This window comes from Lycium barbarum, chromosome 1 (genome assembly GCF_019175385.1).
Source record: "Lycium barbarum isolate Lr01 chromosome 1, ASM1917538v2, whole genome shotgun sequence".
Lineage (NCBI taxonomy): Eukaryota > Viridiplantae > Streptophyta > Magnoliopsida > Solanales > Solanaceae > Lycium > Lycium barbarum.
The window spans coordinates 135763710-135776742 of record NC_083337.1 but is presented as its reverse complement, the minus strand read 5'-3'; the positions used below and the strand labels follow the sequence as shown (position 1 = coordinate 135776742).

Sequence of the window (13033 nt, the reverse complement as noted above, 5' to 3'; positions counted from 1 at the left end):
TGATATGGGTGCACGCGAAAAGCCTATAATGCATGAAAGACTAGTCTAATTTTTTTTCCTTTTAAAAAAAAAAAAAAATAGAAGAAGAAGAAGAAGGAAGGAAGGTAAGCTTTTGTGCTTGTGAGTTGGTTAAAAGTTGGGGTTGTTACAAATGTAAATTAGTCAGATGCTTTTCTATTTCTCTTAAGCTGTTTAATTATGCCATTGGAGAATTAAGAATTTCATTCTTTAATTCAATTAGCATACCTTAACTCTTCAATAAAAATTTCACTTGTATTTTCTCTATTGCAATATATAAGAAGGAATAAACCAACCAATAGCATGTACTTAGGGGTCGTTTGGTACACGGTATTAGTTAGGATATCCCAGCACTAACTGTGAGATTAATTTTGTACCATGTTTGGTAAAAAATATAAATTTATCTTGGAATAAATTTATACCTTATACTAAACAAAGTATAAAGTGCATCCCAAACTTAAAGATGGGATATCCCATCTTATCTCATTAATCCTGAAATTATTTTATCTCATCTCCTAGATGAGATAAATTAGTCCCAAAAGATGGAATAAATTAATCCCAAAATTATAATCCTGCCATAATTTTATCTACGTATCAAACCACCCCTCAATAATTTCCTGCCACAAAAAAAGTACATGATGGAATTTGGAAACAGATGTATTTGTGACTTGTAAAACTAAAATGTCAGCCTTTGTCCTGTGGTAGACTGGTAAGAGTGCTTTTTGCCAACTGAAGCTTCCTTAACGTCAAATCAACAAAGCTAAAAAGTAGTCGATCAAGAGAAGTTTGAAATTGTCAATTCACCAAACAGTCCAATACCATACCTGAACTGGGCATAATCCAATGGGCTTCTCAATTTTCATCTCGTAAAGTCTGACAAGTAGCCCGGAAAGCCAATTTTTAACTGCTTGTTTATATCTAATCGCCATTTAAAATGTAATTGAGAAATAATCATAAGGTCGAAATAAAATTTGGATAAAAATATCTTTCGTAAGTGAAACTGAGGTACAATGTGCTGGAGTTCAAAGCTACTAGAACTTAAAATATGCAGTTTAAACTCCAAGAATATTTTGTATAGAGTTTGAATCTTTATTAGTTCACTTTTAGATAAGTACCACTCATAAAATTACCCATTATTTTCTCAAGTACCACACATGAAATCAAATTACTCTATTACTGTATAATTTATTTTTGTACATTAGAAACTGTATTTGTAGGTACCACCCATAAAATTTTCTTTGAGTTCAAAATGGTGCAAATGAAACTTTAAAAAAAAATCTAAAATGATGGAAATAGAACTCTACGAAATTTTCCATGAGTTCAAAATGGTGCTAGCGGAACTTTAGAAATTTTGTGAACTGGTGCAAATAGAACTCCAGGAAAACTCCATGGCATTGTCCTGGAGTTCGAGAATGAAGCAGTTCAAGCTCCATGAACTTTTATTGAAGTTTAAAGTGCACATTTCGAACTCTAAAAAATTCTTGAACTCCAGCATAGTGTGCTGGAATTTCACATGTACAATAATTAAGTTTCAAACTCCAATATATTGTACTAGAATTTTCCTGTTGTTTAGAAAAAGGTAATATGTTTGTTAAAATTTTATTTCCGCATAAAAAAACGACCAAACATTAAATAGCTTTGAGATAATGATTAACAGTTTTATTATCTTTTTTCTCCCCTTAAAGTCCCACCAGTACCACTGACCAGGGGCGGACCCACTTATTGGCTACCGGGGGCTCGAGCACCCATTAACTCCGACGTAAATTATTTATATCTGTATAGAAACTGATTAAAGGTGGTTCATATTAAATCAATAGCACCTAGGGAACAACGTGTTGAATGGGTGCTTTGGTGGGGAGGCTGCCTTTAAGGTCGTATGTTTGGGAAGCGTGAGGGTTCGATCCTCAGGGACATAATTGTTTTTTATAACTCAGAGTAATCTTTAGTTGATAATTCGTTTAGTTTTTAATTTCCTTTTACATTTATTTAATTTCTTGTGACATAGAAAAAGACAATTTAGCTAAAAAAAATCCTTCAAGTTAATCATATTTTTTTTCAAAAAGTGAAGAGTGTTTTTTTTTTAATGGTAATATTTATCGTAACTTTCTCATTAGGCTTTTAAATTATCACGGTTAAATAGTTGTGTACTTATACTATATGACTTGTAGTAACTTTATATTAAAAGAAGTGAGCACTCACGAGTCGAAAATCCTGGATCCGCCACTGTCACTGACCACCATTCGAAAACAAAGGTGCATATCCTCTTGCTTCACGTGCATTATTACCATCCAAAAAGACCTTTGCCTAGTCGTTGGCTCACCAAATAGGGCTCTTTACCGAGGCGGATCCAAGATTTGAAGATCTCGGGTGCCACATATTTGAACTTAAACATATTACAATTTATATGGTTCAAATAGAGTATACATTTAGTTGGTGTTATTTATTTACGTTTCCATTCGGGTTATTCGTCTTTTCATTTATATAAATAAATTGATCGACCAAAAAAATTACGTACTGATTATGATAACTTGGGAAAAAAGCATAATATATTTTTCAATTGGAGTATGTATTTTGTACGAGAAAAATGGCTCGTTAGCCAAAACTTATACTAATAAGCACTCTGAACTTTGAAACAAAAGAATGTTTAGAGACATTTTCCAACTCATCGTTTTTCATGAAAATTGACTCATTCAAAATTATACTAGACAATTATCCTTCTACCAAAAGATTATCTAGCAAAGATGAACTTTCATCTTTGATAAAACAGTAATTTATTCAAGAATTTCTATTTTGTAGGTCTCTGCAATTAGATTTACCAGAGTTGTGCTCCTGGAGAAAAATAATAATTTTTCTATCATCTACTAATAAGTCATCGAAGGAGTTGGAAAAGCACATCAGTGAGGAAGGAAACCTCTATACTTTATGTTTAATGTTTAAAGAAAATGAGAAAAAATATTCAAAAATGAAGAAACAACTCCTAAATGCTAAAATGCAGAAAACTAAAGGCATTGCCAGTGGCACCAAGCACCCTTTTGGTAATCCAAGTGTCAATTAATATATTTAGCCTATTTTTTTCTATATTTACGTATGTGTATGTGCAGTCTCGACCAAAGTTTGCGAGTGCCGTGACACTCCCTCCCATACACATAGATCCGCCCTTTACACTGGGCTCCTTCCGCTAACAACCAGATAATTCATTCTCCAATTATAGTAAGAGGCGCTTCGTGTTAGTTTCATACAGTATTTGGTATTACATGGACATCCTATAACTAAATGTTACTAACTAGTAACTCGTTAATTGTGGAAGAAGGTTCCTTTCCAAATTATAATAGATGTTCTGTACAGCATTTGGACAAAATCAAATTCTGTTTGGAACATTTCTTTAGGCATTGGTCAAGGGAATCTTTATACTTTTAAAAACTTGCCTTTGACTTTGCTATTGTTTATCGTCAATTTTGTCCTTCTCCATTGCGTGTTCAAAAACATATCCAAACAATTTCGCACCGTACTTTATGCAACTATATAAGCTAACCCCCCTCATTGTTATAACCATCCAAATTCCAAAGCATTAAAAAAAAAAAAAAAACTGACGTAAACAAAGAAAGAAATGGCAATAAATCTTGGTTTGTTCATGCTATTGCTTTCTTTCTCTATATTCATTTTACCTGCCTTATCGTTCAAACCCTCTTCGAATGAAATCAATTCTTGGTGTAACAGAACTCCCTACCCGGAGCAATGCAAGTATTTTATGAGTCATGGTCCTCACCATTTTGCACCCAAAACCAAGTCCGATTTCAAAAAGATGGCCATGCAAATAGTCATGGACAGAGCCCTTAAAGCCGAAAAATACACCAAAGCACTTGGTACAAAGTGTAGGAACGAACGAGAGAAGGTCGCTTGGAATGATTGCCTAAAGCTCTATGAGAGCACGATTCTCCAGCTCAACCGAACCCTCGACCCCAACATCAAATGTACTGATTTTGATGCACAAACTTGGCTCAGTACGGCCTTGACAAATCTTGAAACTTGTCGAGCTGGATTTATTGAGCTAGGTGTATCGGACCACATATTACCTCTCTTGTCAAATAATTATAACGCGCCAGAATTAATTCGTAACACTTTAGCACTCAATAATAATGGCTCCACACCAAAGCAAACTTACAAAGATGGTTTTCCAACTTGGGTTTCTCCTGGTGATCGAAAATTGTTGCAATCATCTTCGGATATAAGGCCAAATCTTGTGGTAGCTCAAGATGGTTCAGGAAATTTTAGGACAATTAAGGCTGCACTTGATGCTGCTGCTAAAAGGAGAGGAAATGGAAGGTTTGTAATTCATGTGAAACGTGGAGTTTATACAGAAAATTTGGAGATTGGAAACCAAATGAAGAATATTATGCTAGTTGGTGATGGGTTAAGGTACACAATTATTACCGGTAGCCAAAGTGTAGGAGGAGGTTTTACCACATTCAGCTCTGCTACTGTTGGTAAGCTACTGCTATGTTTTAATTTGAACATCACTACTTTTTTGGTTCGAATGAACATCACTACTCCCTTTGATACTTGCAATCGATTGTTTAAGGTTTTGTCACATCCTTTAAGCAAACTATTTGATAAGATGTTACCTTTATTTTAGATCAATTTTTTTAATTAAAGCCACAAAAGAAAAAAAAAGATCAGAATGAGAAATTATCTCCCTTAATAAAACGCGAAATATATGGTCTTCAAAGTGGTTACTACAGAGCATATAACTATGGCAAATTGTGCTTTTTCAATTTCATATAGTCATGCTCGTTTTGATAGGATTTTTACAACTTTCCATATATTGACTAGGTCATTCATATTCCATCATAACAATAAAATCAACAACCGAAGGATCACACATTTCTAACATTAACTTACATGTAGTCTGCAACTATTTTGTAGAAATTACTTCATTACCTTCTTTTGCAACATATTAACTTACAGTAAAATAACTTCTATACAATTAAATCACTTGAAATAGTTATATGTTCCATGATAAGTTAGATTAATATATAAAAAATAAAGCAGATAACCTGCTAAAATTGTTGCAGTTACACTATTGTATATCAACTAAATCCCTATCAAACTTACCTTTCTTTTATTACTTGCAGTTGTAACTGGGGAAGGATTTATTGCTCGAGGCATTACATTCCGTAACACTGCAGGTCCACAAAATCACCAAGCAGTAGCACTACGCTCTGGATCTGACCTTTCAGTTTTCTACTGCTGTGGATTTGAAGGGTATCAAGACACTCTTTACGTCCATTCACAACGACAATTCTACAAAGAATGTTACATCTACGGCACAGTAGACTTTATTTTTGGTAACGCCGCGGTGGTTCTCCAGAACTGCATGATATATGCAAGGAGACCTATGAATAAGCAAAAAATTACTATAACAGCACAAGGTCGAATGGATCCCAACCAAAATACCGGAATTTCAATCCACAATTCGCGAGTAATGGCTGGATCAGACCTTAAGCCAGTGTTAGGTTCATTCAAGACATATTTGGGAAGACCATGGAAACAATATTCACGAACTGTATTTATTCAAAATTCTATGGACTCGTTGGTGGATCCGGCTGGTTGGCTAGAGTGGGATGGCAATTTTGCTTTAAATACTTTGTACTATGGGGAATATAGAAATACTGGCCCAGGATCATCTACTAATAGAAGAGTAAAGTGGCGTGGTTATCGTGTGATTACAAGATCAAGTGAAGCATCAAAATTTAATGTGGAGAATTTTATAGTTGGTCGATCATGGTTGCCATCCACCAGTATTCCATTCATGGCTGGCCTCTAAGATTAAAAAAAATATATACTTATTACTTTTGCATTTCTTTTTCTTCATTGCTATTGTTTTGTTCTTTATTCTTGAATGATGCTCAGCAAATTGAGTTCTTCAATAAGTTACTGATTGTGTTATGTATATATGTAAAAGTTAATGCATCAATTTGAAGTTCTTATAAACAAATTCTACTGCCAAAAACAGGGGTTTGAGCAATTAATTCAGGTCTTACATCTTGTTTCTTAACTATATCTATATCGGTCTTTGCACCATTTGCTATTACAAAGTTCCGAAAAGTTGTAGTGTTGTGCTATCATCTAGCGTGCAGAGTCAAGTGGTTTACAACTGATGGTTGTCTGAATGAAATTTCTAGATGGGGAAAATACTTTAAAGTGCATAAAATGGGACACTTATTGAACCATATTAGACTATTAGTAGGCGTTTGGCCATAAGATTTGGGGTCTCAATTTCTAAGTTTTAATTTGAAATAAGCGTTTATTTATGAAATCTGCACAAAACTTCAATTTTAATTTCAAATCATGATATCCAATTCTAAATTCTCCAAAAGTAGGATTTCAAATTCTAAGTTAGTGACTTCAAAATTTTAAATGTAAAACCAGAGATATAAAATTATATTTTGTAAAAAACGACTCATCACTTTAAAATTTGTAATAAAGACCCATGCTCGATGTGAAGAAATTGTTCATACCATTATGTGGAAGGATTATGTTAAAGAATAGCTATTACTACTATTGTTGATTTTTTGTACCAGTGGATCATTGTAAAAATTATATGTATTTGAAAGTTTGTAATAACATGTAATTGCAAACATTTATTTATAAAAGAAACATGTAGATATGCGATTTATTAATGTGGTGTCTTAGGATATTCCGATACAATGTTTATTAACTATGGTTTGTTCATATGGTCAGATTTTAAGAGTTAGGGAAGTTTGTGATAGTTTTCACAAATTATGGGATTTTCATATTTATGAGAATTCTAAATTGCATGTTCAAACAAAATATCGACTTCAAACCAACCTAATTTCAAATCATGTCCGAACGGACCCGAAGTTACATTCAAACTCATGAACTTGTGCTTGGGTCACTAGCTATTAAAGCCATGACTTATTTCTTGTATACTTGTAGAAATTAGGCTTCTCTGTTGTTGAGTCTTCACTTTTTGTATGAACTTTCAGTTAGATCGAACTGTCAGTGAAGAACATTTTTTTGCGCGGATTGCCCTTCTTTTGAGGTGGTCTTTAAATTTTGCCCCTCATATTTGTGATCTTTAAATTATGCCCCTCATATTGCTGGTCTTTAATTTTTGCCCTTCGCATTGCAACCTTGAGCGTTCACACAGAAATCAGGAAGTTCTGGGTTCGAACACCGGCTCAAGCATAAATTAAAAAAAAAATTGCAAGGCAAGGTTTGGGTCGTGTGTATGCCGAACCCGGCATACACTTGTTAAGGAATTACCAAAGTTATGCCGGACCCGGCATACTCATGCCTTATGGGCAGACTTGACATAAGTATGCCGGGTCCAGCATAACTTTGGTAATTCCTTAACAAGTTTATGCCGGTGGGGGCATACTTATGGGTAAACTTTTAGTTAAGCCTTAACTAAAAGTCTTTTCCTAATTATGTCTTATGGGGCACACTTTTAGTTAAGGCACAACTAAAAGTATGCCCCATAAGACGGAACTTTTCCTTAAGACATAACTAAAAATATGTCTTAGAAGACAAAGTCTATGTCTTAAGAAAAAGTTATGTCTTATGGGGCATACTTTTAGTTATGCCTTTAGTTAAGGCTTAACTAAAATTTTGCCCATAAGTATGCCGGACCTGGCATAAACTTGTGAAGGAATTACCAAAGTTATGCCGGACCCGGCATACTTATGCCAAGTCTGCCCATAAGGCATAAGTATGCCGGGTCCAGCATAACTTTAGTAATTCCTTCACAAGTGTATGCCGGTGGGGGCATAGCGAAATGTAAACTGTGCCTTGCGAATTTTTTAAAAAATTTTGACTGAGTGGGGGTTCAAACCTGAAACCCATGAGTTTTAGCGAAAGGGCAAAATTTAAAGATTTCAAATATGAGAGGCAAAATTTAAAGACCACCCCAAAAGAAGGTGCGAATTGCCCACTGAAGAATTCAATAGGCAAATTTTGATAAACATAAGAGTGTTCAACAGATCAAACCCCAAAATAAAATGTCTAAATAAAAAAATTGCACCATGTTTAGGGTGGCGGTCGATGTATTTGGCCTAGGGATGTCAAATTTGGCCCAAAAGGTGATGACCCACCTAAAATTTTATGGATCGGGCTCAAGATATTTTCATATTGGGTTGATTTTAGCCCAACCTAACATAGCTCATTTTAAAGTGATCTCCAACTTAGCCCAATACTAACCCAACTCTAGCTCATTTATAAGATTTACTTAAATTTGGATTTATTGCTTGAGATTTACTTTATTGTTTTTAAGTATACATTTTTCTTGTATCATGTATCTTAGAAGTTTGTGGTATGTTTAATATGAAGGGAAATATTTTTCACGAAAAATCCGCGAAAATAATTTTCACGAAAAATCTGCGAAAATAATTTTCAGGAAAAATATTTTTCGCGAAGAATATTTTTCTAGAAAATAGACCCTTCAAAAAAACTGGATCAAGTTGGGCGGGTCATGACCCAACCTATTTTTAGCTCATTTCAGCCCAAGTAACTTTTGGGCCAATGTTAACCCAACCCATTTATTACCTCAGCCCATTTTGATTGGACCAATTTCAGCTCAAGCCTAATAGAAATAAAGCGAGATGCACACACTAAAATACATGCTTATGAGTTACTCCCTCCGTCTCAAATTATATGGCACAGTTCGGATTTCGAGAGTCGAACAATTTAATTTTGATCGTGAATTCGGGCATGGAATCTTCAAGTGTTTTGAAATAAAAATTTAAATATTTGGAAACTATGTAAAAGTATTACAAGTCACAATGATTGACAATTTAAAATATTTCAAAAAATTATATGAAAAATTTACAATCAAACAAAGACTTGTTTGAATCTTAAAATTTACACTAAAATACATGCTTATGAGTTACTCCCTCCGTCTTAAATTATATGGCACAGTTCGGATTTCGAGAGTCGAACAATTTAATTTTGATCGTGAATTCGGGCATGGAATCTTCAAGTGTTTTGAAATAAAAAATTAAATATTTGGAAACTATGTAAAAGTATTACAAGTCACAATGATTGACAATTTAAAATATTTCAAAAAATTATATGAAAAATTTACAATCAAACAAAGACTTGTTTGAATCTTAAAATCCGAAAGGTGCCACTTAAATTGAAACAGAAGAAGTATGACTCATCATTGTGAATGTGCAACTAAAAAGGAGCATGAAATATTGACGGCCCGTGTCTTAGACAGTCAGACTTGTTAAGGGTAAGTGGTTAAGTGCACAAATACTTGTTTCTAGGATCCCCTTATTTAAGGAATAGTTTAAATTTACAAAGTTTTAAATTCACTCGCATCAGAATCAATTTCAGTCACGCGAGTATGATATTGAAATTGTGGATCTAAAGATGGTTTTGTGAAAGCATAACTTCAAAAACATGAGGTCGGAAGTTCAAGAAGCAATATCCGCAAAAGTTGGTTACTCTAGACATAGTAGAACGGTTTCTCTAGCCAACAAAAGTTGTTTTAGTCAGCAGAAACAAATACTCCATCTGTTCCAATTTATGTGACACACTTTTTTATAGTTTGTCTTAAAAAAATGGTATATTTCTATATGTAGAAACAATTAACCTTAAAACTTTCCTTTTATCCTTAATAAAATGATTTACAGCCACTTAAACATTTATGACTTGTTATAGATCACAAGTTTCAAAAGTCATCCTTTCTTTCATAAACTCCGTGTCTAGTCAAACTATATCATATAAATTGAAACGGAGGGAGTACTGTTGTATCTTTCCAATTTCCTTAATCATGATTGTGCACTCCACCTCCTTATGTATCCAAAGGATTGTGAAATTCTTTTGGATCTTTAACCTTATCTGTTTTTATTTTTATATATGTAAATCATACAAGTGTATGCGTGAAATTGCAAAAAAATAAAATAAAAAAAAATAGAAGAAGATGAAGCAGAGGAGGAACAACAACAACCACCTCCTGATGTATCAAATGGATTGTATTTGTTTATGAGCTTTTAAACAAAACTTCAACTTTAATTTAAAATTTTGATTTTAAATCCTAAATTCACCTAAAAGGTAGAATTTTAATTCAAGATTCATAATTTCAATTTTTAAAAACTTGACCCATAACTTTAAATGTTGGGGGCTTGTGTGTGTGTGTGTGTGGGGGGGGGGGGGGGGGGGGGGGGGGGGAGCGGATAATTTATATATACAACTCACACATCTAGTTTGCATTCAGTGTAGTCCACTATATATCGGTGTATAGATGTATATGTTTTGTAGCCCATTATATCATCGGTGTATAGATAATGTATCGGTTCTGTATAGTTATATATAAATATTATATATACTCTGCATATATAATGTGTATGATTAGTATAATCATGTATAAACACACGAAATCAACTCAATTTTAGTGTATAGATAATGTATCTTTTTGTATAGCATATATAAGTTGCTCAACTTCTTTTGTAACTTTTTCATTTCGTTGATGCCTTTTCATTTCGGATTTTGAGAATTTTTCGGAAGCAGGGTAGAATCATGATTTCAAGTTCATGTCCAAACATCTAGCGACAGTTAATTGTCAATTCTATTGCTACAAATATAATTCTGAACTACTACAACTACACGACCCCAAAAGGAGATTAAACAGTGGTTTGTTTTACTTAAAGTCTCAAATTAATCTTCTTAATTGCTCTTTGCCTTTTCGTACTGCTTGCGTCTGCCTTATGACATTTTACACTTAGTGAATAGAAGCAAATTAACTGAAGGAGATGATTAATTTTAATCATTTGACTGCCCACTATTTTAACCCTCATTTGCCATTGCTTCTTATCCATATTATTACAGTCATAATTTTGAAGGGGACTTGTTAACCAAAATGCAATTATACTGTATCCTGACGTCTAATTATATGTGTTATTAGGTAAAGCTTAGCTTTTCTCAATAAATGACAACAAAAAGTGAATAAGATCACGGTAATAATTAATATTGGTCAGTGTCCCCCTAAAAACTTTTCTTAACCCAACGTGTGCTTGTGAAAAGAGATTAATAATACAATTGTTTGACAAGCCTTCGTGGGATATAGGTTAATGGTATATTATGAACAATAAATTTATTGCATCTTTACGCTTTCTTGAACTCATAACAGATTGTATTTCAAGCCATGATCTTCGATCCAATGTTCGTGAAGACATAGCAAATACTCTGTTCCTCGTGAATTCATTTCTAATTTATTTCCTTTTTAATGTCTTTTTCTTAAGCTCGATGGTATTTCATAACAAGAACGGTAGTAATTGACCTTTTCCCAAAAAAATTAAATAAAAAAATTGTGAATAAAATAATCTGAACTTAAAACAATTACGTATTAATTGAAATCTTCTACGGAATACAGGTGATTAGGGGTGTCACATGGGTAAATTGAGCTGAGTTTAGATGGATCAAAATTGATTAAATTAATACGTGCAAGAATCACATGTTTATGTGACAACATTTATATCACCCTTATGTTTGAACTTGATTCTTTCTTGCATCTTGCTGAAAAAATAAAAAGTCAAACACCGTCTAAGAAAAGTCAACATGGTTGTAGATTATTTACCATACAGATACTAATTCAGATGCGTGATTTTTTCACTGGTTTTTCTCTGTTTTGGGGAATTGAGAACCTTGGTTTTCCGGGATCTAACTTCTGAGAATACAATATTCAATGTCATACCTCTGAAAATTGTAGCAAGAATGTCGGCCACTATGACAATTAAACATTCCTTTTGCAACATTTGTATTGTGCAACTCTTAAAGTACATCAAAATATGCCTAAATTTGGATAGAAATGTTGTGGTGATTCTGAGACTATATGGATCCCTAAAACATATGACTATCAACCGGTTAACGAAATCACTAAATGTTGCTAACATACTTGGTGGAGAAAAGGATTTAAATTATACACATTGTTGGTGCATGTAATATTGTAATATACATTGATGTTTTTTATTGATATAATTTGACTCTTTCTTTTTGTTGGTAATTAACTTAGCTTTATTAATTGCCAAAATGTGAACATTACAGTGCCACAATTAAACTTAACACAGCCTGCTGCCTCAAAACAACAAAAACACAGAACCAAAACCTGCTAAGTGGAGGACACTAGAACATGTTAAATATTATTCTATTCGATTTGTACCTATAATTTAAACTCTAAGGACTCGTTTGATACAAGAGATAAGAATAAATAATCCCAAGATTATATTTGAGATGAATTTATCTCATATTTGATTAGAATAAAATCGCAGTATAACTAATTCCAGAATCTTGAGATAACTTGTTTACAACCAAACAACTCCTAAGAGAAAAAGAATGCATATTTCCCTATATTACCAGTAGACAATGCCGTATTCATGTACACTTTCCTTAACTTTCGTAGTAAGCATGTATTGCTGGTAGCACACACTTGTCCAATGTTTCTAGCGATCACTACTTCCCCATCTCATGCCCTCAGCTACTGTATAGTTGTTTTAGTAGTTTAAAAAAAAATAACTGCATGTTTTTCGCTTTTTTTGTGCTAAAATGTAATAATGCAAATCCATAATATCTCTTAACTTCTTTTAACATTATCAAAATACAAATCCAATCAGTAGTGTGACGGAGCTTTTTACCTTTTCTGAAAAGAGATTTCTTTCGTTTCTACTTTTTTGCTATGAATTTCTGATCGTCCTTTTCGTATATCTAGAGGCAAATTAAGAATCAAATTCAATGAGTTCAGAACATGTACGATTTTATACATGTGCATATCATATATATGGATGCAATATGTATAGTTGAAATCAAAAGTATATGTAGTAGTATGTAGTGTTAATTATTATTTGTTGTAAACATCATCTTCATTTGTTATTTAAATCAAATCAAACAAGTATATAACATTGTCTTTTATCATCTCAAATATGTATACTTAACTACAATAAATTGATGAAATTTCACGTAAATACTCTATGTGAGTAAGTTCCTTTTTTCCGGCCAT

The 13033-nt window shown here is 33.2% G+C and overlaps 1 protein-coding gene across 1 annotated transcript; it reads left to right on the top strand.

The window, feature by feature from the left end:
* Positions 1 to 3296: 3296 nt before the first annotated feature.
* On the top strand, positions 3297 to 6017 carry LOC132605898 (probable pectinesterase/pectinesterase inhibitor 17). The gene is made up of 2 exons (XM_060319203.1): positions 3297 to 4502; positions 5151 to 6017. Exons 1-2 carry the CDS (start codon positions 3626 to 3628, stop codon positions 5840 to 5842), a joined length of 1569 nt encoding a protein of 522 aa, XP_060175186.1. The 5' UTR covers positions 3297 to 3625; the 3' UTR covers positions 5843 to 6017.
* The last annotated feature ends 7016 nt before the right edge of the window (positions 6018 to 13033 follow it).

Coding starts and splice junctions, on each gene's coding strand:
- LOC132605898 (XM_060319203.1), top strand. CDS start 3,626: ATGGCAATAAATCTTGGTTTGTTCATGCTATTGCTTTCTTTCTCTATA. Junction 4,503..5,150: donor ATTCAGCTCTGCTACTGTTG/GTAAGCTACTGC, acceptor TATTACTTGCAG/TTGTAACTGGGGAAGGATTT.